The following is a 27,648-nucleotide window of genomic DNA, read 5'->3' as shown; positions in this document are numbered from 1 at the left end:
CTGTCGAGAATAGACGTTTACCACCGAGAATAGACGTTTACCACCGAGAATAGACGTTTACCACCGAGAATAGACGTTTACCACCGAGAATAGACGTTTACCACCGAGAATAGACGTTTACCACCGAGAATAGACGTTTACCACCGAGAATAGACGTTTGCTGTCGAGAATAGACGTTTACCACCGAGAATAGACGTTTACCACCGAGAATAGACGTTTGCTGTCGAGAATAGACGTTTACCACCGAGAATAGACGTTTACCACCGAGAATAGACGTTTACCACCGAGAATAGACGTTTACCACCGAGAATAGACGTTTACCACCGAGAATAGACGTTTACCACCGAGAATAGACGTTTACCACCGAGAATAGACGTTTACCACCGAGAATAGACGTTTACCACCGAGAATAGACGTTTACCACCGAGAATAGACGTTTACCACCGAGAATAGACGTTTACCACCGAGAATAGACGTTTACCACCGAGAATAGACGTTTACCACCGAGAATAGACGTTTACCACCGAGAATAGACGTTTACCACCGAGAATAGACGTTTACCACCGAGAATAGACGTTTACCACCGAGAATAGACGTTTACCGTCGAGAATAGACGTTTACCACCGAGAATAGACGTTTACCACCGAGAATAGACGTTTACCACCGAGAATAGACGTTTACCACCGAGAATAGACGTTTACCACCGAGAATAGACGTTTGCTGTCGAGAATAGACGTTTACCACCGAGAATAGACGTTTGCCACCGAGAATAGACGTTTACCACCGAGAATAGACGTTTACCACCGAGAATAGACGTTTACCACCGAGAATAGACGTTTACCACCGAGAATAGACGTTTACCACCGAGAATAGACGTTTACCACCGAGAATAGACGTTTACCACCGAGAATAGACGTTTGCCACCGACCACCGAGAATAGACGTTTACCACCGAGAATAGAATTTACCGTCGAGACGTTTACCACCGAGAATAGACGTTTGCTGTCGAGAATAGACGCGTTTACCACCGAGAATAGACGTTTACCACCGAGAATAGACGTTTACCACCGAGAATAGACGTTTACCACCGAGAATAGACGTTTGCTGTCGAGAATAGACGTTTACCACCGAGAATAGACGTTTGCTGTCGAGAATAGACGTTTACCACCGAGAATAGACGTTTACCACCGAGAATAGACGTTTGCTGTCGAGAATAGACGTTTACCACCGAGAATAGACGTTTACCACCGAGAATAGACGTTTACCACCGAGAATAGACGTTTACCACCGAGAATAGACGTTTGCTGTCGAGAATAGACGTTTACCACCGAGAATAGACGTTTACCACCGAGAATAGACGTTTACCACCGAGAATAGACGTTTACCACCGAGAATAGACGTTTGCTGTCGAGAATAGACGTTTACCACCGAGAATAGACGTTTACCACCGAGAATAGACGTTTACCACCGAGAATAGACGTTTGCCACCGAGAATAGACGTTTACCACCGAGAATAGACGTTTACCACCGAGAATAGACGTTTGCCACCGAGAATAGACGTTTACCACCGAGAATAGACGTTTACCACCGAGAATAGACGTTTACCACCGAGAATAGACGTTTACCACCGAGAATAGACGTTTACCACCGAGAATAGACGTTTACCACCGAGAATAGACGTTTACCACCGAGAATAGACGTTTACCACCGAGAATAGACGTTTGCTGTCGAGAATAGACGTGTACCACCGAGAATAGACGTTTACCACCGAGAATAGACGTTTACCACCGAGAATAGACGTTTGCTGTGGCCTTTGAAACAGAGAGCATTCTCTATTAATATGACGTTTCTGTGTGTATGTTTTCATTTGTGATCTTCAATTTATACATTTTTTAATATTAATATTGTTTTTCTCCGTTTTTTTTTCTTCAGATTCGCATATTTTTTCCGAGGATTATGACAAACCCTACTTAGACTGCCTTTACACGGGCAGCCCTGTTCTGGAAGCCAGAAGAACATTCTCCGTTCATATAGTGTTGCACAGGTATACAGACCCTCTGTTCCCAGTTCTATTCCCAGAGGTCTGCAGGACGGTTGGTTGTCATTCTTCGTCTCTAATCAGGGACTGATTCAGACCTGATACACCACAGCTGTGTTTAAACGGGGCCCATTTCTGATCTCTCTCTTCCACTAATTTATCTTTTGAAAAAAGAGGAAAGTGTTGGCAACCAGTTTATAATAGCAATAAGGCACCTCGGGGGTTTGTGGTTTGTGGCCAATATACATTGCATCATGCGCAAGAACAGTCCTTAGTCACATGATTGGGGGATGAGTCATACATCTCTACACTTAACTGCAGAGGGCCTCACACACACACACACACACACACACACACACACACACACACACACACACACACACACACACACACACACACACACACACACACACACACACACACACACACACACACACACACACACACACACACACACACACATTTGTGCAATAGAAAACTGTAATGTGCATCAAACTGTCCAAAAATGCATAAAAAAACAGAACTTTAATAAAATAGTTGCTTTTATTTTTCTTCTTAGAGCAAAACTAGTCTTAGTCATGCTGTTATGTACACGTTGCACAGAAGAGCATTGATTTCACAATGAGCTGTACATCTTACAAGCCCGAAGGAGATATGGTCACGACAACACAACAGTCCTTTCACAGGACGGAGCCTTTCTGGCCCCCGAGTTTTACATTCTCACTTTTTTAGATCACAATTGAATCAGAGAAACAAAACACGTATTTCTCCTCACTGGATTTTTTTGTTTGTTTTTGTAAAAATGAATTTTATTTTTTATTTTTTATTTTTAAGTAGAAAGACGTGCAGATTTATCAGGTCAAGCTCTCACTCATCCTCTCCTCCTCTCCCCTCTTCCTCTCCTAGCTCACCCTCCTCTCCTCCTCTCCCCTCTTCCTCCCCTCCTCTCCCTCCCTCCTCCTCTGCTAGCTCTCTCCCTCCTCCTCCTCTCCTCTCTTCCTCTCCTCTCTCTCCCTCCCCTCCTCCCTCCCTCCTCCTCTACCTCCCTCTCTCCTCTCCCTCTCTTCCCTCTTCCCTCCTCCTCCTCTCCCTCCCTCCTCCTCCCAAGCTCTCCCTCCTCCTCTACCCTCTTCCTCTCCTCCTCTCCCTCCCTCCTCCTCTCCCCTCTTCCCTTCCTCCTCCTCTCCCTCCCTCCTCCTCTCCAAGCTCTCCCTCCTCCTCTCCCCTCTTCCTCTCCTCCTCTCCCTCCCTCCTCCTCTCCTAGCTCTCCCTCCTCCTCCTCCTCTCCCCTCTTCCTCTCCTCTTCCTCTCATCCTCTCCCCTCCTCCTTCCTTCCTCTCCCCTCCTCCTCTCCCCTCTCTCCTCTCCTCTCCTCCCTCTCCTCTCCCTTCCCTCTTCCCTCTTCCCCTCTTCCCTTCCCTCTTCCCTCTTCCTCAGGGCTCCCGAGTGGCGCAGCGGTCTAAGGCACTGCATCTCAGTGCTTGAGGTGTCACTCAGACACCCTGGTTTGAATCGAGGCTGTATCATTCCGGCAGTCATTGGAAGTCCCATAGGGCAGCGCACAATTGCCCCAGCGTCGTCCGGGTTTGGCCGGTGTAGTCTGTCTTTACTGACTTGCCTAGTTAAATAAAGGTTAAATAAATAAAAACTCCTCCCCCTCTCTCTCCTTTGGAAATTACATGACATAGTGACTTCTAGTAGTTGTGAGATGGAGGGTGTGTGTGTGTGTGTGTGTGTGTGTGTGTGTGTGTGTGTGTGTGTGTGTGTGTGTGTGTGTGTGTGTGTGTGTGTGTGTGTGTGTGTGTGTGTGTGTGTGTGTGTGTGTGTGTGTGTGTGTGTGTGTGTGTGACCTGCCTTATAGCTCCTGAGTAGTGAATAACTGGTCCCTCTATGAAAATCTATCAGGTTGTAACTAAGGAGGCCACATAACAGAGTCATGCCGTCTCTCTGTGCTCACATCACTATGGACCCACAACAGACTGCTATAGACCCACAACAGACTGCTATGGGCCCACAACTGCTAGGACTGACTGCTATGGGCCCACAACAGACTGCTATGGACCCACAACAGACTGCTATGGGCCCACAACAGACTGCTATGGACCCACAACAGACTGCTATGGACCCACAACAGACTGCTATGGACCCACAACAGACTGCTATGGACCCACAACAGACTGCTATGGACCCACAACAGACTGCTATGGACCCACAACAGACTGCTATGGACCCACAACAGACTGCTATGGACCCACAACAGACTGCTATGGACCCACAACAGACTGCTATGGACCCACAACAGACTGCTATGGACCCACAACAGACTGCTATGGACCCACAACAGACTGCTATGGACCCACAACAGACTGCTATGGACCCACAACAGACTGCTATGGACCCACAACAGACTGCTATGGGCCCAGACCCCAACAGACTGCTATAGACCCACAACAGACTGCTATGGACCCACAACAGACTGCTATGGACCCACAACAGACTGCTATGGACCCACAACAGACTGCTATGGACCCACAACAGACTGCTATGGACCCACAACAGACTGCTATAGACCCACAACAGACTGCTATGGACCCACAACAGACTGCTATGGACCCACAACAGACTGCTATGGACCCACAACAGACTGCTATGGACCCACAACAGACTGCTATGGACCCACAACAGACTGCTATGGACCCACAACAGACTGCTATGGACCCACAACAGACTGCTATGGACCCACAACAGACTATGGACCCACAACAGACTGCTATGGACCCACAACAGACTGCTATGGACCCACAACAGACTGCTATGGACCCACAACAGACTGCTATGGACCCACAACAGACTGCTATGGACCCACAACAGACTGCTATGGGACCCACAACAGACTGCTATGGACCCACAACAGACTGCTATGGACCCACAACAGACTGCTATGGACCCACAACAGACTGCTATGGACCCACAACAGACTGCTATGGACCCACAACAGACTGCTATGGACCCACAACAGACTGCTATGGACCCACAACAGACTGCTATGGACCCACAACAGACTGCTATGGACCCACAACAGACTGCTATGGACCCACAACAGACTGCTATGGACCCACAACAGACTGCTATGGGCCCACAACAGACTGCTATGGACCCACAACAGACTGCTATGGACCCACAACAGACTGCTATGGGCCCACAACAGACTGCTATGGGCCCACAACAGACTGCTATGGACCCACAACAGACTGCTATGGACCCACAACAGACTGCTATGGACCCACAACAGACTGCTATGGACCCACAACAGACTGCTATGGACCCACAACAGACTGCTATGGACCCACAACAGACTGCTATGGACCCACAACAGACTGCTATGGACCCACAACAGACTGCTATGGACCCACAACAGACTGCTATGGACCCACAACAGACTGCTATGGACCCACAACAGACTGCTATGGACCCACAACAGACTGCTATGGACCCACAACAGACTGCCTACTACTGAGTCCACCATCAACAACTCTAGTTTATGTTAAATAGCTTTGTTATTGTTTTCTTGTTTTAACACAAACCTGAGTCCTATTCCTAACCAGTCTGAATTCATTTCTTAACTGTTAACTGTCAAGTTTTTTTTTTTATTTAAACCCTATTTCAAAACCTGTAAACACGCGGAATGAACGCAGTCCTAAACAGGAAGTTAATGTCTATTTCCTGTGTCAGTATTATATTGGTATTAGGTAGAATCATAACACCTCTTTCTAAAGAGTCCTGGAATCGATGACTGTGTGTCGTACCTTTAAATCAAATCAAATCAAATCAAATGAGTAAAAGATCAGCTGATGCTTAACAGAAAAACACAACTCATATTCCTGAATCTGTGAAAGAAAGACACTGTAGACGGGTTGGTTGTTTAGCGACAAAACCGAGGCGTGCGCATCTCTGGGGCGACACAGACGGGTTGGCATAAACTGTGGACAACATGTCAAGTCTCAAATGTTTACTGAAAACATTAATACATTTGTACAATGAGCACTTGTTGTCTCGCAAATATATCGTTGCAGTTGTCGGTTAGCTAGCTAGCTATTTTGTTTGTTGCTATATTAGCATTGACTTGACATCAGTCAAACAAAACGTGGTATCGACAACATGACCTGCGTTTCCCCACATGTCAGATTCTTGTCATCGTTTCACAACAAAACGTGTATTTCTGGCCCCATTGAAGCACATCCTTTTGGTGACGTTGTCAGCTAACCCGTCTACAGATGATTCTGTAAACATGAGTCTCCTGTCGTCGGCACCATGTTGTTGGTTCGAAACCCGCCTCCGAAACTCTCTGGACGTGCCCCAACGTCAGAGACGGACCTGAATAAAAGCAGACAGCGAGCAGCTCCCCTGATCAGGATCGACCGGAAGTTCTGACTCACAACGTCAACATCTCCCCTCCCCTCCTCCACCTCCCTTCCCCTCGTCACTCTCACCTCACCCCTTCTCCTCCTCTCCCCTCCCCTCGTCTCTCTTCCCTCCCCTCCCCTCCTCCCTCGTCTCTCTCCCCTCCCCTCCCCTCCCCTCCTCCTCTCCCCTCCCGTCATCTCTCTCCCCTCCCCTCCTCCTCTCCCCTCCCCTCCCTCCTCCTCCTCCCTTCCCCTCGTCTCTCTCCCCTCCCCTCCTCCTCTCCCCTCCCCTCATCTCTCTCCCCTCCCCTCCTCCTCCTCCTTCCCCTCATCTCTCTCCCCTCCTCCTCCTCTCCCTTCCCCTCATCTCTCTCCCCTCCCCTCCTCCCTCTCCCCTCCCCTCATCTCTCTCCCCCCCTCCTCCTCTCCCTCCCTCATCTCTCTCCCCTCCCCTCCTCCTCTCCCCTCCCCTCATCTCTCTCCCCCTCCCCTCCTCCTCCTCCCTTCCCCTCATCTCTCTCCCCTCCCCTCCTCCTCTCCCCTCCCCTCATCTCTCTCCCCTCCCTCCTCCTCTCCCCTCCCCTCATCTCTCTCCCTCCCCTCCTCCTCCTCCCTTCCCTCATCTCTCTCCCCTCCCCTCCTCCTCCTCCCCTTCCCCTCATCTCTCTCCCCTCCCCTCCTCCTCTCCCCTCCCCTCATCTCTCTCCCCCTCCCCTCCTCCTCCTCCCTTCCCCTCATCTCTCTCCCCTCCCCTCCTCCTCCCCTCCCCTCATCTCTCTCCTCCCCTCCTCCTCCTCCCTCCCCTCATCTCCTCCCTCCCCTCCTCCCCTCCCTCCCCTCCTCCCCCTCCCCTCCCCCTCCTCCTCTCCCCTCCCCTCCCCTCCTCCTCCTCCCTTCCCTGGTCACAAATAAACAAACAAAACAAATGTGAAAAACAACAGACAAGCAATCCTTCACCACCACCTTCTCTTTCTTTCTTCTCTCTCCTCCAATCCTATCCTTCTCTCTCCTCCAATCCTATCCTTCTTCTCTCCTATCCTTCTCCAATCCTATCCTTCTCTCTCATCCAATCCTATCCTTCTCTCTCATCCAATCCTATCCTTCTCTCTCATCCAATCCTATCCTATTTACTCCTCTCTCATCCCTCCCCCTGTTTGGTCCCTTTGTCCTGCGGTCGTGTCTGTCTGTCCTTCTGTCTCTAGTACATTCTGCGTTTCATGTATATTTTGGATATAAAGTTTTCCAGTTCCTCTTGACTGTCCAGCTGAGGAACCAGCCCATCATCATCTTCATAGTCCCCTCCCACCCTCCCCCCAGCTACACCCAAGCCCCCAGGCCCAGGTGGGTAGTAGAATGGGGGTTGCCTGCCCCTGTTCTGGGGGGAGAGGGGTTTAGGCAGTGGCTGATATGTCCGGGGGTGTGGTAGGATATAATTGGAGATGTAGGGAGAGGAGGGAAGACGGGGTGGGAGGGGCTGCTGTCTCCAGCCATGCCTACCTCCACCTCTGGCCCTGCCCCCGGCCCTGTGTCTGCGCCTGGTAGGCCGGAGCTCATAGTCCAAGGGCGGGCTGTGGGGTGGCTCCTCCCCCATGGGAGTATTGTCGTAGTACTGGGGTTTGGGGTAGGGGAAGAACACAGGGTAGTAGGCACGGTAGGGTTTCTGGTAGTAGGGGTAGGACGGGAAGGCTAGGAACTGTTTCTGGGGTTTGAACCAGACGTCCTGCTTGTAGGCCTTGGCCTTGGCTCTGTCCTTGTTCCACTTGTTCTTGTAGGGCTGGTAGTAAGGGTCCTTCTTGGGGTTGGAGGAGGCTGTGTAGTGGTACATGGGGCCCGTCACTAGGGGAGGGGGAACTAGGGGCCGGTAACGCGGGGCGACCGGGTTGCTAAGCGACGTCAGCTCCTTCCTCTTCTTCTTCTCCTCTACGTTGGAGATAATCTGGACCACGTCGTCGGCCGGCAGGTGCAGCTTGCTGCTGATCTCGATCAGCCTGTCAATCATCTGCTGATCCAGGTCGTCGCCGTCGGTTACCACCTCCTCGGAGCGCTTGTCTTCAGCAGCGTTGGCGCCGGCCTTCTGTCTGGCCATGAGGTAGGGCGCCCCCTGCTGCTTCTGTCTCCCCATGTACTGCAGCAACATGTCCGAGGCGATGTCCGCCAGCCTCTGCTCCTCCTCTCTAGCCCTCTCTGCCTCCTCCTGCTGCCGTTGCACCTCCTGCTGCTCTGCACGCGCACGAGCCTCCTCCTCCTCCACCATCGACAAAGCCGCCTCCTCCTCTGCTTCATTCTCAAAGTCGTCCATGAAGTTGCCCCCCAGGGGTGTGTTGCGCGCCCGCTCCTCCTCCCAGTGCAGCTTTTTCCCAGCTTGTGCCAGCTGGGTGTTGTAGGCCTTATACCCCTTCAGAGGGGGAAGAATCTCGTTGTCTTGGAGACCGAGGTCTATGTTCTGGAAGTAGCCCCGAGCGTTCCGCTGGAGGTCAATAGGCCTCCCCTCCTCTCCTATCCTACTCCCCTCTGCTCTTTTCTCCTTTTCACCTCCCCATCTCGCCGCTTCACCTTCCTCCTCCTCCTCTTCCTTCTGCTGTCCTCCCTCCTCACCGCCACCACCAGCTCTGTCCCCGTCTTCCTTTAGAAGCCAGCTTCTGTCCTCTGACCTCTTCCTCTCCTCCCTCTCCTCCTCTTCTTCTATCTCTCTTAACTCCTCTCCTAGAGCTGCTGCCACTAGTGCTGGTCCAAGCTGTTCCATCCTCTCCCCCACCCTTCTCTCCTCCTCCTCCTCCTCTCTCCTTGTCTCCTCATCCCTTCTTTCCTCCAAAGGGACTGGATCCCCCTCGCCTCTCCCAGTGTGGTCCAGGGCCTCCAGTAGCATAGCGGCTAGAGCCTGGGCAGGGTCCATGTTTGTAGGGCCACCATAGCTCTGTTCCTGGTCCTCTATCCGGTCCTGGGTCTGGTCCAAAGGGTAGCGGAGGGGGCTGGGGCTGATTTCAGAGGGCTATGGAAGGGCTTGAGGCTGTCCTCTTTAAGGTGTGTCCTAGAGTGCCCTTCCCTCTGCCCATCCCCACCCACAGGGGTGGCGGTCAGCCGTGGAGTGACAGTGAGCAGGACCAATAGGATGAGTCGGGCTGTGGAGGGTGCGTAGTGACTGGTCATGACCATGCAGAACGGGCAGGAGGGGGGGTCCGAGCACCTGTAGGGGGGGCATTGAGCAGACTGTTGTAAAATCATTGTTAAGAAGATGGTGACATTTACCATGCTGTATTGTCGTCATAATCTGAGAAGGGAGGGAGCAGGGAGGGGGGAGAGATGGAGTAGGGAGGGAGGGAGCAGGGAGGGGGAGAGATGGAGTAGGGAGGGAGCAGGGAGGGAGGGGGAGAGATGGAGTAGGGAGGGAGGGAGCAGGGAGGGAGGGGAACAAGGAGGGAGGGAACAAGGAGGAGGGAACAAGGAGGGAGGGAGCAGGGAGGGAGGGAGCAGGGAGGGAGGGAGGGAGGGGAACAAGGAGGGAGGGAACAAGGAGGGAGGGAGCAGGGAGGGGAGGAGCAGGGAGGGAGCAGGGTGGGAGGGAGGAGCAGGGAGGGAGGGAGGAGCAGGGAGGGAGCAGGGTGGGAGGGAGGAGCAGGGAGGGAGGAGCAGGGAGGGAGCAGGGTGGGAGGGAGGAGCAGGGAGGGAGCAGGGTGGGAGGGAGGAGCAGGGTGGGAGGGAGGAGCAGGGAGGGAGCAGGGGGGGAGGGAGGAGCAGGGAGGGAGCAGGGTGAGACGGAAGTGGAGGGAGGGGGAGGGATAAAGGAGGGAGGGAGGGAAGGAGGAAGCAGGAAGGGATGGAGGGATGGAGGGACCAGGAAGGGAGGGACAGGAAGGGAGGGACCAGGAAGGGAGGGACAGGGAGGGAGGGACCAGGAAGGGAGGGACAGGAAGGGAGGGACCAGGAAGGGAGGGACAGGGAGGGACTGACAGGAAGGAGGGACCAGGAAGGGAGGGACAGGGAGGGAGGGACCAGGAAGGGATCTACCAGGAAGGGAGGGACAGGGAGGGATCTACCAGGAAGGGAGGGACAGGGAGGGAGGGACGGGGAGGGAGGGACAGGGAGGGATCTACCAGGAAGGGAGGGACAGGAATGGAGGGACAGGGAGGGAGGGACCAGGAAGGGAGGGACAGGGAGGGAGGGACCAGGAAGGGATGGACCAGGAAGGGAGGGACAGGGAGGGAGGGACCAGGAAGGGAGGGACAGGGAGGGAGGGACCAGGAAGGGAGGGACAGGGAGGGATCTACCAGGAAGGGAGGGGCAGGGAGGGAGGGACAGGGAGGGAGGGACCAGGAAGGGAGGGACAGGGAGGGAGGGACCAGGAAGGGAGGGACCAGGAAGGGAGGGACAGGGAGGGAGGGACCAGGAAGGGAGGGACAGGGAGGGAGGGACCAGGAAGGGAGGGACAGGGAGGGATCTACCAGGAAGGGAGGGGCAGGGAGGGAGGGACCAGGAAGGGAGGGACAGGGAGGGATCTACCAGGAAGTGAGGGGCAGGGAGAGGGACCAGGAAGGGAGGGACAGGGAGGGAGGGACCAGGAAGGGAGGGACAGGGAGGGAGGGACCAGGAAGGGAGGGACAGGGAGGGATCTACCAGGAAGGGAGGGGCAGGGAGGGAGGGACCAGGAAGGGAGGGGCAGGGAGGGATCTACCAGGAAGGGAGGTGCAGGGAGGGAGGGACCAGGAAGGGAGGGACCAGGAAGGGAGGGACCAGGAAGGAGGGACAGGGAGGGAGGGGCCAGGAAGGGAGGGGCAGGGAGGGATCTACCAGGAAGGGAGGGACAGGGAGGGAGGGACCAGGAAGGGAGGGACCAGGAAGGGAGGGACCAGGAAGGGAGGGACAGGGAGGGAGGGACCAGGAAGGGAGGGGCAGGGAGGGATCTACCAGGAAGGGAGGGACAGGGAGGGAGGGACCAGGAAGGGAGGGACAGGGAGGGAGGGACCAGGAAGGGAGGGGCAGGGAGGGAGGGACCAGGAAGGGAGGGACAGGGAGGGAGGGACAGGGGGAGGAGGGACCAGGAAGGGAGGGACAGGGAGGGAGGGACCAGGAAGGGAGGGGCAGGGAGGGAGGGACCAGGAAGGGAGGGACCAGGAAGGGAGGGGCAGGGAGGGAGGGACCAGGAAGGGAGGGGCAGGGTGGTTGTATATAAACTGTTTCTATAATTTGGACTATAGCCAACTTGTTTAAAAGGGATACTGAGAAATTTGGGCAATTTTCTACTTCCCCAGAATCAGATGAACTTGTGAATACCATTCGTATGTCTCTGTGTCAGTGCTAAAGAAGTTAGAGGTAGCTTTCCAAGCCAATGCTTACTTAACGAGTTCTTCTGACTCTGAATATACAGAATATGGGATCTATTCTGTTCCTAGTCAGTACATTGCTCCATCTCAGGCAAATCCTCAGAGACGATAATATGAACTACTGCTACACTGATGATCTCCAGGTCTACATGTACACCCAGACAGACAGCATCTCAGCTCAACTTGGCAGCTGCCTGGATGACATCAGGGCATGGATGTAAGAGAACTTCTTCCAGCTGAACAGCAGCACGACTGTGACTATGCTTATTGGGTCAAGTAGGTCAGTACTGCTGGAATCTTCTGGCCTAAAATTGACGGTCAAGTCACTGTCCACCCCAACCCGGAAGTCAAGTTTGATATAATTTTTCCATCTAAGAAACATTGCCCAGGCTCAAAGCATCGTTCTCCCAGCCAGATGCAGAGGAACTCGTCCATGCCTTCATCTTCTCCCGGATTGACAACGGCAAACGCTCTGTTCGGGGGCCTTCCGGCCAAATCACTACAACGTCTCCAGAATTACACGCTCTCCGTTCCAGCAACGCCCCAAGTCCCCATGACACATCTTCGTACTATGAGGCTTTCTGCTCTCTTGCCCCACGTCTATGGAATGCTCTCTCTGACCATCTGAGAGGCGCTCCAACACAAGGGCCTTTTAAAAACGGGCCATAAAACCCAGTTCTACAGACGGCCTTTCTTCAAGTCCTCATCTGTAAAGTACTTTTAGGATGTATAATTGCTATTTCCTGCCTTGATTCTAAACGTATAATGCTTATATTGCATTTTTTTATTTTGTTATCTTTATTTATTTTAATATTTTTTATGTAGAGCTTTGAGATAACACTGTAATGAAAAGCACTATACAAATTAAATGTTATTGTTTATTATTAATATATAGTAATATATGCCATTTAGCTGACGCTTTTATCCAAAGCATACATTCTACGTATGGGTGGTCCCGGGAATCGAACCCACTACCCTGGCGTTACGAGCGCCATGCTCTACCAACTGAGCCACAGAAGGACCAGAATCTCACAGTATCTGTTTAAATGGGTTGGAGCGCCTCTCAGATGGTCAGAGAGAGCATTCCATAGACGTGGGGCAAGAGAGCAGAAAGCCTCATAGTACGAAGATGTGTCGTGGGGACTTGAATGTCATTAAATTAATTTAAATGATGGATGAATAAAATGACATCAGAAAAGCAGGACATCACATCCCATCTAACAGTGTCAATATAGTTCTGTGTATTCCACTGTGTCTGTTCTCTAATTAATGGTGTCGATGTTGTAAAGACACAGTAGCACTACAAATAATAATAATAATAATTTCATTTCTATAGCGTTATTGATTACAGATAAAATAATAAATAAACATATATATTTTTTAAATGTTTTCTCATATATTTTGGTATAGATGCAGTTTGTATAGAACATCCCTCTCTCCCTGTCACGCTGTCCTATTGGATTCCCGCGTGTTGTACGTGGTTCTGTACGTGGTTCTGTCCCGCGTGTTGTACGTGGTTCTGTCCCGCGTGTTGTACGTGGTTCTGTCCCGCGTGTTGTACGTGGTTCTGTCCCGCGTGTTGTACGTGGTTCTGTACGTGGTTCTGTACGTGGTTCTGTACGTGGTTCTGTCCCGCGTGTTTGTACGTGGTTCTGTCCCGCGTGTTGTACGTGGTTCTGTCCCGCGTGTTGTACGTGGTTCTGTCCCGCGTGTTGTACGTGGTTCTGTCCCAGCGTGTTGTACGTGGTTCTGTCCCAGCGTGTTGTACGTGGTTCTGTCCCGCGTGTTGTACGTGGTTCTGTCCCGCGTGTTGTACGTGGTTCTGTCCCGCGTGTTGTACGTGGTTCTGTCCCGCGTGTTGTACGTGGTTCTGTACGTGGTTCTGTCCATCGTGTTGTACGTGGTTCTGTCCCGCGTGTTGTACGTGGTTCTGTCCCGCGTGTTTGTACGTGGTTCTGTCCCGCGTGTTGTACGTGGTTCTGTCCATCGTGTTGTACGTGGTTCTGTCCATCGTGTTGTACGTGGTTCTGTCCCGCGTGTTGTACGTGGTTCTGTACGTGGTTCTGTCCCGCGTGTTGTACGTGGTTCTGTACGTGGTTCTGTCCCGCGTGTTGTACGTGGTTCTGTATGTGGTTCTGTCCCGCGTGTTGTACGTGGTTCTGTCCCGCGTGTTGTACGTGGTTCTGTACGTGGTTCTGTCCCGCGTGTTGTACGTGGTTCTGTCCCGCGTGTTGTACGTGGTTCTGTCCCGCGTGTTTGTACGTGGTTCTGTCCCGCGTGTTGTACGTGGTTCTGTCCCGCGTGTTGTACGTGGTTCTGTCCCGCGTGTTGTACGTGGTTCTGTACGTGGTTCTGTCCCGCGTGTTGTACGTGGTTCTGTCCCGCGTGTTGTACGTGGTTCTGTCCCGCGTGTTGTACGTGGTTCTGTCCCGCGTGTTGTACGTGGTTCTGTCCCGCGTGTTGTACGTGGTTCTGTACGTGGTTCTGTCCCGCGTGTTGTACGTGGTTCTGTACGTGGTTCTGTACGTGGTTCTGTACGTGGTTCTGTACGTGGTTCTGTACGTGGTTCTGTCCCGCGTGTTGTACGTGGTTCTGTACGTGGTTCTGTACGTGGTTCTGTCCCGCGTGTTGTACGTGGTTCTGTCCCGCGTGTTGTACGTGGTTCTGTCCCGCGTGTTGTACGTGGTTCTGTCCCGCGTGTTGTACGTGGTTCTGTCCCGCGTGTTGTACGTGGTTCTGTCCCGCGTGTTGTACGTGGTTCTGTCCCGCGTGTTGTACGTGGTTCTGTCCCGCGTGTTGTACGTGGTTCTGTCCCCGCGTGTTGTACGTGGTTCTGTCCCCGCGTGTTGTACGTGGTTCTGTCCCAGCGTGTTGTACGTGGTTCTGTACGTGGTTCTGTCCCGCGTGTTTGTACGTGGTTCTGTCCCGCGTGTTGTACGTGGTTCTGTCCCGCGTGTTTGTACGTGGTTCTGTCCCGCGTGTTGTACGTGGTTCTGTCCCGCGTGTTGTACGTGGTTCTGTACGTGGTTCTGTCCCGCGTGTTGTACGTGGTTCTGTACGTGGTTCTGTCCCGCGTGTTGTACGTGGTTCTGTACGTGGTTCTGTCCCGCGTGTTGTACGTGGTTCTGTCCCGCGTGTTGTACGTGGTTCTGTACGTGGTTCTGTCCCGCGTGTTGTACGTGGTTCTGTCCCGCGTGTTGTACGTGGTTCTGTCCCGCGTGTTGTACGTGGTTCTGTCCCGCGTGTTGTACGTGGTTCTGTACGTGGTTCTGTATGTGGTTCTGTACGTGGTTCTGTACGTGGTTCTGTACGTGGTTCTGTCCCGCGTGTTGTACGTGGTTCTGTCCCGCGTGTTGTACGTGGTTCTGTCCCGCGTGTTGTACGTGGTTCTGTACGTGGTTCTGTATGTGGTTCTGTACGTGGTTCTGTACGTGGTTCTGTACGTGGTTCTGTGTTTCTCTGTTCTTCCTTTCTTTGTTGGTTCCTGTTTTTTAAATTTATTACCACAATCATGGTTTGTATTTTCTCTTCTTTTCTTCTCTTTAATTATTTTTTTTTCTGCAAAGTGTGTTGAGACATGTAAAATGCACTTTAAATAAATCATGATTTGATAAATATCTATAAAAAAAAATAACAAATGAACAATGCATGTGAAAAATATAAAGATTAGAGAGATGTATTCTGTGGTGTAGAAGCTGTGTTTAGGTGTTTCTACACCTGCATTGCTGTGCTGTTTGGGGTTTTAGGCTGGGATTTCTGTACAGCACTTTGAGATATTAGCTGATGTAAGAAAGGCTTTATAAATACATTTGATTCAGATGTGTATACAGGCCGCCTAGCAGCAGCAGCGTTAACCCTGCGGAGAGCAGCTGCGGTCGGCCTAGCTATTAGTCTTATATCTGCTTCCTACTGGCTGTCACATTCAGATCGCCTAGCAGATAGCCTAGCGGTAGCCTAGGTAGAGGCTAGCGGTAAGAGGCAGATCGCCTAGCGGTAAGAGGCAGATCGCCTAGCGGTAGAGGCAGATCGCCTAGATCGCCAGCGATCGTAAGAGGCAGATCGCCTAGCGGTAAGAGAGATCGCAGAGGCAGATCGCCTAGCGGTAAGAGGCAGATCGCCTGGCGGTAAGAGGCAGATCGCCTGGCGGTAAGAGGCAGATCGCCTGGCGGTAAGAGGCAGATCGCCTGGCGGTAAGAGGCAGATCGCCTGGCGGTAAGAGGCAGATCGCCTGGCGGTAAGAGGCAGATCGCCTGGCGGTAAGAGGCAGATCGCCTAGCGGTAAGAGGCAGATCGCCTAGCGGTAAGAGGCAGATCGCCTGGCGGTAAGAGGCAGATCGCCTGGCGGTAAGAGGCAGATCGCCTGGCGGTAAGAGGCAGGCCTAGGTAAGAGCCTGGCGGTAGATCGCCTGGCGGTAAGAGGCAGATCGCCTGGCGGTAGAGCAGATCGCCTAGGCAGATCGCCTAGCGGTAGAGATCGCCTAGCGGTAAGAGGCAGATCGCCTAGCGGTAGAGGCAGATCGCCTAGCGGTAAGAGGCAGATCGCAGATCGCCTAGCGGTAGCAGATCGCCCTATAGGCAGATCGCCTTGGGCAGATCGCCTAGCGGTAAGGCAGATCGCCTAGCGGTAAGAGGCAATCGCCGGCGATAGGAGCATTGGACCAGCCGTCAGTTCAAGGTTCAAATCCCCAAGTCAACAAGGTGAATAATCTGTCAAATGTACCTTTTAAACAAGGAACTTCACCCTAATTGGTTCCGTGTGGATGAGTTGGCCAGGGTTGTGGGTTTGATTCCCATGGGGGACCAATGTGAAAATATATGCATCTGCTCTAGAGCATCTGCTCAATGACTGAAATGTAATAAACGCTCCATAATGACCCCAATCTCCGAACCTGTCTCAGGGGACATTTTACATGTGTGAAAAAGGACACATATAATTACCCCACTCTAAAGGACATTATCTGATGACTAATATTGGCTACCCAGAAGTAAAATGATAATGTGTCATTTTTCTTGGGGGGTGCTGCTAACAATTGTGGAAGCGAAGTCTCCCTCCCTCGCAAAGGGAAACTCTCGGACAAACCCATCCCTTCCACTAATTTCACCGTGTTTATCATGGCCCCCCCAAAAAATAATTTTTGTTTTCATTAACCCTACCATGTTGCCAATTTCGACATTGTGGCTGTGGAATCTAGTGGAAACCGTTTATCATCCGCACACGGGCTTGAAATCACCTCCCCAGTTTTTAAGCATAGCCGTCGCCGAATCCCGGTTCATAGGCTACAAATAATCAATGATGAAAACCAATAATTCTAGGTGAGCTGTTTACACACATAATCTGTCCACGAGAGATTATCTGACTAACAACCGTTTTCTACCGAATCCTATCTGACGACCAGCCGTTTCTACCAAATCCTAACTGACGACCAGCCGTTTCTACCGAATCCTATCTGACGACCAGCCGTTTCTACCGAATCCTATCTGACGACCAGCCTATCTGACGACTTTTCTATCGAGTTCTATATGACATTATATGATGACATCAGACGCAATTCCACAGGAGGCTTCTGTTGATTTCTAACAGATGTTAGATGAGCCTTTAAATCAATACTTTTGTGCAGTACTGGTTTTGGTACAGCCGGAGAAACAGATGGCAAAATGGGTATGTGTAGCCATGTCGCCTATGTGCTTCAAATCTATACATTTTTGGAGTACAAAATTGTAAATTCAAAACGGTCAAAGTTGGTATCTAAATTGCATTGACATATTCTCCCATATTTTCCCGGAAAAAAAAGCACCGTCCTCAACTCATCCACCAAAACAAGACATACGGATTACCGGCTTCAAAGCGTCATACATGCGGAATAAAGACAGCGACCGTACAACAACGACATGATGAAGCTGTTCGTGCTCTGTTTATTTTGTCTAGCGGCAGCAACACGCGCAGCTGCATTCCGATGATTCCATATGGACACGAGCCCGACTCGTCTGCCTGCGCTGCGCACCAGGACAGCCATGCGTAAAACCTCGAGCCACGTTGTTAATGTTAACCCGCTCTCTGGTTCCGTTCAACTATTCACCGCTGAGTTCGTTATTATGACACCTCACGTCGCTGTCCGAAGTCGTACGGTAAGGTATGTAGAATGTCAGAAAGAGCGTTAATGGTATATAGATCGTCAGAAAGAACGGTCTCTCTCAATTTTTTCCGGATCTGTGTGTGAAATGATGTCTGTGCTGTTTTTTTGGGGGGTGGTCACATTCAGTCGAGGAGCGAGAGAAGAATGCATCTAGATTTTTTCCGCCTATTTAAAAAAGAGCAAATCTGATACATTCACCACGTAGCCAAAATGGTGACGGATAAATGTGTCTATATAGCCAACGCTATACATGCGCATTTGAATTTATAAACTAACCATGACGAGTTGGGCACCAATTGCGAGAGAATTTCGTTCTTGTGAGGAAAGCAAATAATAAATATCCTATACCCAAATATTGTGATATTGTGAAATAAGGCACTACACACCAGCAGCAAAGACACACACATTTAATCCATGGTTCAGTGGAATATGGCAAAATATTTTTATGTTTAATCTTTTTTCTTTTCTTTTACAATAGCATATATTAATTCGCTAGACCGCCTAACCTATAGCCTTTACTATTAGAACTATCATTTTACATTTGAAGTTGTGTAGCCCATTACAGGCGATATTACCTAGAATTCTACATGCCCTTTGCCACACCGTCGCGGCGCTTCTTCAGAGTTTCCAACCCAATGAAAACAGAACTTATTCAACCCTACAGTCGATCCAGATGGTTCAAGATGCAATAAAACGTTCCTTTAATTGCAAACAAATACACAGCAGGGGACAAACCGAGAGTTGTTTCTCTGACAACCTAATTATGAATGTCTTAAAACACAGTGTTCCAGCAGAACATTCCCACACTGACTCCCCCCGTCTTTACGCACTCCTTTAGATGCCTTCAAGTCACTCTGTTGTGTAAACGGCTCCTTTTAGATAAATCAACCGAACATTATTATAGTTCACAACTATGGAGAGTCCTTTAATACTCCTGACGTGTTCATTCCCCAGAGAGTTTAGTTATAATATCAACAGGCAACCGTTACCGCGCCTGGTGTGGGAGAGAAACAGAGAAAAGGAAAGAGAGAGAAAAGAGAGATATAGATTGAAGAAGGAAAGAGAGAGAAAAAGAGAGATATATAGATTGAAGAAGGAAAGAGAGAAAAAGATGTTGTAACTCACCTGTATTCCTGCGAGGGAGAAGTGCTGTCTGTATCTTGTGTCTCTGGTAGTCTCTCAGCCTACACTTCATAAATGATTAATAAACAGTTTCAACGTCTTCAACCTCTTCTCTCGGGCGACTGGACTATCAACTATGTGGACAAGTGATATTGGTGTTTTATTTTGGGTCAACAGTTTATGTGATGTGTTTGTTTCTCAACGAACAACTGTCAAAAACACTTTTAGTTTTGTCGCATCTGTGCGTCGTGAGGAGAGTTTTCAGCACCACGGCCAGCGCAACTTTCCTTTATATTCCCCCCCCTGACCTCGTGATGCGGCGCGACTGACGTCAGCTCCATTGATAAGAGGAGATGGAACTCGGAGGGTATGCTGGCCTGCGCGCTGATGAATGAACGGAAATGGCATGAATGAAATAGTACTTTTCCTTCAATGAAAGCAAGGAGAACATTGAAGCTGTGGAAAGATTGAGGGGCGGCAGCCATTTTGTGACTAGGATGTTGTTGTTAGGTTAGGTTGGGTTATAGGTACCCCTCCTCCCCAGACATACGTGTGGAGTTAAGGAGGAGCAGGGAAAGGCACAGTGACTCTTACCTTTCTGGTAGCTTATTAATTAGGGTGATTTGATAACCTGCACCAGAAACCGAATTACTTGAGCATCTCCATACCCGGGCTCGTGCAGCGCTATTTCCCGAGCCGCTTCTCCTCTACTGTGCGGCCTAACGGTTCTTTTTATATATATATATGTCACTGATCCTCCGTGGAAGGGCCGCGCGGGCTGCACACGGTTCAGCTCTGTTCCTCTCAATTTCCTGGGCTCGCTCAATTTTCTGGGCTCGCTCAATTTTCTGGGCTCGCTCAATTTCCTGCTCTTTGTCTCGCACTGTCTCTGGCTCTCCTCCCATCTGTCAGCCACCCTTTCTACTTCTGACGGGTCTTCTGATCACCAGTTATCTCCCTCCCTCACACACGCACAGCACACGCACGCACGCACACACACACACACACGCACGCACGCACGCACACACACACACACACACACACACACACACACACACACACACACACACACACACACACACACACACACACACACACACACACACACACACATGCGTGGTGCAGTGAATGGAGGGTGATTAACCCCGGCTCTGAGCGGTGTGTCTATTTTCCTTTCTGATTCAGATGTTAATGTGTTAACGGTGCTCTCACTGAGAAACACACTAACCCAACTGGGAACGGTCTTTACTATTCTGTTTTATTCTGTTCTGTTCTATTCTGTTCTATTCTGTTCTATTCTGTTTTATTCTGTTCTATTCTGTTCTATTCTGTTCTATTCTGTTCTATTCTGTTTTAATCTGTTCTATTCTGTTCTATTCTGTTTTATTCTGTTTTGTTCTATTCTGTTCTATTCTGTTCTATTCTGTTTTATTCTGTTCTATTCTGTTTTATTCTGTTTTGTTCTATTCTGTTCTATTCTGTTCTATTCTGTTTTATTCTGTTCTATTCTGTTCTATTCTGTTCTATTCTGCTCTATTCCGTTTTATTCTGTTGCATTCTGTTTTATTCTGTTCTGTTCTATTCTGTTCTATTCTGTTCTATTCTGTTTTATTCTGTTTTATTCTGTTCTATTCTGTTTTATTCTGTTCTGTTCTATTCTGTTTTATTCTGTTCTATTCTGTTCTATTCTGTTCTATTCTGTTTTAATCTGTTCTATTCTGTTCTATTCTGTTCTATTCCGTTTTATTCTGTTCTATTCTGTTTTAATCTGTTCTATTCTGTTCTATTCTGTTCTATTGTGTTTTATTCTGTTCTATTATGTTCTATTCTGTTTTATTCTGTTCTATTCTGTTCTATTCTGTTTTGTTCTATTCTGTTCTATTCTGTTCTATTCTGTTTTATTCTGTTCTATTCTGTTCTATTATGTTCTATTCTGTTTTAATATGTTCTATTCTGTTTTAATCTGTTCTATTCTGTTTTAATCTATTCTATTCTCTTCTATTATGTTCTATTATGTTCTATTCTGTTTAAATCTGTTCTATTCTGTTCTATTATGTTATATTATGTTCTATTCGGTTCTATTCTGTTCTGTTCTATTCTGTTCTGTTCTATTCTGTTTTATTCTGTTCTATTATGTTCTATTCTGTTATATTATGTTCTATTCTGTTCTATTCTGTTTTAATCTGTTCTATTCTGTTCTATTATGTTCTATTCGGTTCTATTCTGTTCTGTTCTATTCTGTTCTGTTCTATTGTGTTTTAATCTGTTCTATTCTGTTCTATTATGTTATATTCTGTTCTATTATGTTCTATTCTGTTCTATTATGTTCTATTCTTTTTTAATCTGTTCTATTCTGTTCTATTATGTTCTATTCTGTTCTATCTGTTCTATTATGTTCTATTCTGTTTTAATCTGTTCTATTCTGTTCTATTATGTTCTATTCTGTTCTATCTGTTCTATTATGTTCTATTCTGTTTTAATCTGTTCTATTCTGTTCTGTTATGTTCTATTCTGTTTTAATATGTTCTATTCTGTTTTAATCTGTTCTATTTTGTTCTGTTATGTTCTATTCTGTTTTAATATGTTCTATTCTGTTCTATTATGTTATATTCTGTTCTATTATGTTCTATTCTGTTCTGTTCTATTCTGTTCTGTTATGTTCTATTCTGTTTTAATCTGTTCTATTCTGTTTTATTTTATTCAATTCTATTTCATTCTATTATTTTCTACTCTGTTCTGCATTTTATTCTACATCATATAATGTATTATAGTGGGAAACATATTGTGGTAATTCATGTATTTGTTCAATCTTGCTTACCACACCACTAATTTATGCTTGATTCATTTTCATATACTGTTCTTATAAAATTTCTGATAATTATTAAGTTATAACATTTTATAATAACAGTATATTTTTCCTAATACTATTTTATATTTTATACTATTTCAGGTGATCATTTATGGTTTTATGAAGACAATAAATTAATTCATTTTGCTGCATTTTTAATTAGTTATCAAATGTGTGTGTTAAAAAAAGAATAAAACACACATTTGGTAACTACTTGAAGAGGTCATAGTGAAATTAACTACAATTGTTGTTCTTTGGTAGTTAGGTCAATTGTAAACTATAAAATATAACCACATTTTAAAATGAGATCGGCTAAAGGGCAAGTTACACAGTGTTAGTCTACCGATGGGAGACAGCAAATGGTGTCAATGAAATATAATGAATTCTGCTGTTAGAAAACACACCACAACAGAAACAACCAATTTGAGGTGGAAGAGATACTCTATAATTTCTCAGTTTACATAAAAAAAATTACAATTAAAAAAGTGTCTTTATTGTTAAAACAATGGAGAAGTGTATTAGTTCAAATGGAAACCACAGTGACACTATATATACTCAGAGTATAATGTTAGGACCACATTCCTAATATTGAGTTGCACCAGAACATAACAGAACAGAATAGAACATATTAAAACAGAATAGAACAGAATAGAACATATTAAAACAGAATAGAACATAACAGAACAGAATAGAACAGAATAGAACAGAATAGAACATATTAAAACAGAATAGAACATAACAGAACAGAATAGAACAGATCCCTCCCTTCCATTTTTACCTCAGAACTGTCTCCGTTTGATAAGGGCATGGACTCTACCTTGTGTCGATAGCGTTCTACAGGGATGCTGGCCCATGTTGACCCCAATGTTTTCCACAGTTGTGTCAAGTTGGCTGGACGCCCATTGGGTGGTGGACCATTCTTGATACACAAAGGGACTGTTGAGTGTGAAAAATCCAGCATCGTTGCAGTTCTTGACTCAAACTGGTGCGCTTGGCACCTACTACCGTACCCCGTTCAAAGGCACTTAAATATTTTATCTTCCCTATTCGCCCTCTGAATGGCACACACCATGTCTCAAGGCTTACAAATCCTTCTTTAATCCTGTCTCCTCCCCTTCATCTTTAAACCTGTCTCCTCCCCTTCATCTTTAATCCTGTCTCCTCCCCTTCATCTTTAAACCTGTCTCCTCCCCTTCATCTTTAAACCTGTCTCCTCCTCTTCATCTTTAAACCTGTCTCCTCCCCTTCATCTTTAAACCTGTCTCCTCCCCTTCATCTTTAAACCTGTCTCCTCCCCTTCATCTTTAAACCTGTCTCCTCCCCTTCATATACATCGATTGAAGTGGATTTAACAGGTGACATCGATAAGGGATCACAGCTTTCACCTGGATTCACCTGGTCAGTCTGTCATGGAGCAGCTCAGCGTAATATTACAATACTATTATTACTGCAGGTGTTCTTAATGTTTTGTCCACTCAATGTAATATTACAATACCATTATTACTGCAGGTGTTCTTAATGTTTTGTCCACTCAATGTAATATTACAATACCATTAATACTGCAGGTGTTCTTAATGTTTTGTCCAGTTAATGTAATATTACAATACTATTAATACTACAGGTGTTCTTAATGTTTTGTCCAGTTAATGTAATATTACAATACTATTAATACTGCAGGTGTTCTTAATGTTTTGTCCAGTTAATGTAATATTACAATACTATTAATACTGCAGGTGTTCTTAATGTTTTGTCCACTCAATGTAATATTACAATACTATTAATACTGCAGGTGTTCTTAATGTTTTGTCCACTCAATGTAATATTACAATACTATTAATACTGCAGGTGTTCTTAATGTTTTGTCCAATCAATGTAATATTACAATACCATTAATACTGCAGGTGTTCTTAATGTTTTGTCCACTCAATGTAATATTACAATACCATTAATACTGCAGGTGTTCTTAATGTTTTGTCCACTCAATGTAATATTACAATACTATTAATACTGCAGGTGTTCTTAATGTTTTGTCCACTCAATGTAATATTACAATACTATTAATACTGCAGGTGTTCTTAATGTTTTGTCCAGTTAATGTAATATTACAATACTATTATTACTGCAGGTGTTCTTAATGTTTTGTCCAGTTAATGTAATATTACAATACTATTAATACTGCAGGTGTTCTTAATGTTTTGTCCACTCAATGTAATATTACAATACCATTATTACTGCAGGTGTTCTTAATGTTTTGTCCACTAAGTGTATATTTAATAGAACAATATTATGAACATATCTATGTTAACTACATCAAAACCCTCCAGAAGGCTAAAAGCTAAAACACATTGGTTCTTAAACCTAACACAAAGACTGTCATCCAGCGTGTGTGTGCGTGTGTGTGTGTGTACGTGCGTGCGTGTACGTGCGTGTGCGTGTGTGTGCGTGTGTGCGTGTGTGTGTGTGTACGTGCGTGTGTGTGTGTGTGTGCGTGTGTGCGTGTGTGTGTGCGTGCGTGTGTGTACGTGCGCGCGTGTGTGTGTGTACGTGTGTGTGTGTGTGTGTATACGTGCGTGCGTGTGCGCGCGCGTGTGTGTACGTGCATGTGTGTGTGTGCGTGTGTGTGTGTACGTTCGTGTGTGTGTGTGTACATACTTCCAGTCTTGATTAAGACCGAGATTCAATCAGATCAAGTGTTAGCAGAAAACCCCCATAGCGGATGTTTTGGTGGTTGTCAAATTGGTGAGCAGCTGCTCTTGTGATCATTGCCACAAAGCCACACCTGCCTCACTCGCGGTAGAAGTTCAGAATGAGAAAGTGTAAATAGTCTGGGTGGCCATTTGCTTTATAGAAATAATGATGATTTGAAACATCATTAAAATAAATAACGAGACAGTTTTCTATCATCCTCATCGAGATGTAAACAAAGCTGAATAACATTTCTGTTAATTCCTGCAGCCAATGCCGATGTCCGCTTTAGGTGTAATGCCAGGAGGCGATGGTGGATTTTCCTCCAAACAAATCTGATTGAATAACAAAATATCTGTTTTTAATTTGTAGTGTTTAGGCGATATTGTGGAGCCTGTGGGTGGGATGAAAAGAATGTTAACACTTTAAAAAAAAAACGCTGTGTCAAAAACAACTAAATTTGGTTAAATATTGGACAGAACACATTAGGTCACTTAAATCAAATCAAATGTTATTTGTCGTAGTAGACCTCACAGTGAAATGCTGAATACAACAGGTGTAGTAGACCTCACAGTGAAATGCTGAATACAACAGGTGTAGTAGACCTTACTGTGAAATGCTGAATATAACAGGTGTAGTAGACCGTACAGTGAAATGCTGAATACAACAGGTGTAGTAGACCGTACAGTGAAATGCTGAATACAACAGGTGTAGTAGACCTTACAGTGAAATGCTGAATACAACAGGTGTAGTAGACCTTACTGTGAAATGCTGAATATAACAGGTGTAGTAGACCGTACAGTGAAATGCTGAATACAACAGGTGTAGTAGACCGTACAGTGAAATGCTGAATACAACAGGTGTAGTAGACCTTACAGTGAAATGCTGAATACAACAGGTGTAGTAGACCTTACAATGAAATGATGAATACAACAGGTGTAGTAGACCTTACAGTGAAATGCTGAATACAACAGGTGTAGTAGACCTCACAATGAAATGCTGAATATAACAGGTGTAGTAGACCGTACAGTGAAATGCTGAATACAACAGGTGTAGTAGACCGTACAGTGAAATGCTGAATACAACAGGTGTAGTAGACCTTACAGTGAAATGCTGAATACAACAGGTGTAGTAGACCTTACAGTGAAATGCTGAATACAACAGGTGTAGTAGACCGTACAGTGAAATGCTGAATACAACAGGTGTAGTAGACCTTACAGTGAAATGCTGAATACAACAGGTGTAGTAGACCTCACAATGAAATGCTGAATACAACAGGTGTAGTAGACCTTACAGTGAAATGCTGAATACAACAGGTGTGGTAGACCTTACAGTGAAATGCTGAATACAACAGGTGTAGTAGACCTCACAATGAAATGCTGAATACAACAGGTGTAGTAGACCTTACAGTGAAATGTAGTAGACCTTACAGTGAAAATGCTGACTACAACAGGTGTAGTAGACCTTACAGTGAAATGCTGAATACAACAGGTGTAGTAGACCTCACAATGAAATGCTGACTACAACAGGTGTAGTAGACCTTACAGTGAAATGCTTACTTACAAGCCCTTAACCAACAATGCAGTTCAATAAATAGAGGTAATAAAATATTTACTAAATAAACTAAAGTAAATAAATCGAATCAATCAAAAAGTACTTAAATAACAGTGAGTAGCAGCAGTGTAAAATCAAAGGTGGGAGGGATCAGTGTAAAAATGTTTTTATTTTTTATTTTTACCTTTATTTAACCAGGCAAGTCAGTTAAGAACAAATTCTTATTTTCAATGACGGCCTAGGAACAGTGGGTTAACTGCCTGTTCAGGGGCAGAACGTCCGGTGGCCATTTGATTAGTTGTTCAGCAGTCTTACGGCTTGGGGGTAGAAGCTGTTAAGGAGCCTCTTGGACCTAGACTTGGCGCCCCCATACCGCTTGCCGTGAGGTAGCAGAGAGAACAGTCTATGACTGGGGTGGCTGGAGTCTTTGACTATTTTTACGGCCTTCCACTGACACCGGCTGGGATAGAGGTCCTGGATGGCAGGAAGCTTGGCCCCAGTGATGTACTGGGCCGTACGCACTACCCTCTGTAGCGTCTTACGGTCAGATGCCAAGCAGTTGCCTTAACAAGCGGTGATGCAACCAATCAGGATGCTCTCAATGGTGCAGCTGTATAACGTTTTGAGGATCTGGGGACCCATGCCAGAACTTTTCGGTCTCCTCAAGGGGAAATGGCCTCTTCAAGACTGTCTTGGTGGTTTTGGATCCTGATAGATGTGGACACCAAGGAACTTAAAACTCTCGACCTGCTCCACTACAGTCCCGTCGATGTTAATGGGGGTCTGTTCGGCCCTCGTTTTTCTATAGTCCACTATCAGCTCCTTTGTCTTTCTCACATTGAGGGAGATGTTGTTTACCTGGCACCACACAACCAGGTCTCTGACCTCCTCCCTATAGTCTGTCTCATCGTTGTTGGTGATCAGGCCTATCACTGTTGTGTCGACAGCAAAGTTAATGATGGTGTGGCCATCGTGCTTGGCCATGCAGTTGTGGGTGAACAGGGAGTACAGGAGGGGACTAAGCACACACCCCTGAGGGGCCCCAGTGTTGAGCATCAGTGTAGCAGATGTGTTGTTGCCTACCCTTACCACCTGGAGGCGGCCAGTCAGGAAGTCCTGGATCCAGTTGCAGAGGGAGGTGCTTAGTCCCAGGGTCCTTAGCTTGGTGATGAGCTTTGAGGGCACTATGGTGTTGAACGCTGAGTTGTAGTCAATGAACAGCATTCTCACATAGGTGTTCCGTTTGTCCAGGTGGGAAAGGGCAATGTGGAGTGCACAGTGATGAGCTTTGAGGGTACTATGGTGTTGAACGCTGAGCGGTTCCAACTTGCGCAACGTGACAAAATATCTCAAAAGTTACCTGTAAACTTTGGGAGAGTTTGAAAATGTCAGTGAAGACGCTTGCCTGCTCTGAGTTACACGGCCTGGTAATTTGTCTGGCCTCGCGGCTTTGTGAATGTTGACCTGTTTAAAGGTCTTGCTCACAATCGGCTACGGAGAGCGTGATCACACAGTCATCCAGAACAGCTGGTGCTCTCATGCATGCC

General features: G+C 47.4%; 1 protein-coding gene and 1 long non-coding RNA gene across 3 annotated transcripts; both read right to left on the bottom strand.

Annotated features, from left to right (window-relative positions):
* Window positions 1-7,592: 7,592 nt before the first annotated feature.
* Window positions 7,593-19,345, bottom strand: si:dkey-175g6.2 (trichohyalin). Its single transcript, XM_052503154.1, has 2 exons — window positions 19,018-19,345; window positions 7,593-9,624 (listed from the first exon to the last, which is right to left on the bottom strand). Exon 2 carries the CDS (start codon window positions 9,331-9,333, stop codon window positions 7,639-7,641), a length of 1,695 nt encoding a protein of 564 aa, XP_052359114.1. The 5' UTR covers window positions 9,334-9,624; window positions 19,018-19,345; the 3' UTR covers window positions 7,593-7,638.
* A 5,841-nt stretch (window positions 19,346-25,186) lies between these two features.
* Window positions 25,187-25,809, bottom strand: LOC127919506 (uncharacterized). Of its 2 annotated transcripts, none has more exons than XR_008103170.1 (3): window positions 25,571-25,809; window positions 25,343-25,418; window positions 25,187-25,266 (listed from the first exon to the last, which is right to left on the bottom strand). It is a non-coding gene; the product is annotated as an uncharacterized LOC127919506 (long non-coding RNA). The 2 variants fall into 2 exon arrangements; XR_008103171.1 differs by having other exon boundaries at window positions 25,609-25,809.
* Window positions 25,810-27,648: the final 1,839 nt, after the last annotated feature.

The sequence above is a fragment of the Oncorhynchus keta genome, unplaced genomic scaffold, assembly GCF_023373465.1.
Source record: "Oncorhynchus keta strain PuntledgeMale-10-30-2019 unplaced genomic scaffold, Oket_V2 Un_contig_1679_pilon_pilon, whole genome shotgun sequence".
Taxonomy (NCBI): Eukaryota; Metazoa; Chordata; class Actinopteri; order Salmoniformes; family Salmonidae; genus Oncorhynchus; species Oncorhynchus keta.
Note: the sequence above shows the minus strand (reverse complement) of the source record. Positions and strands in the feature narration are given on the sequence as shown.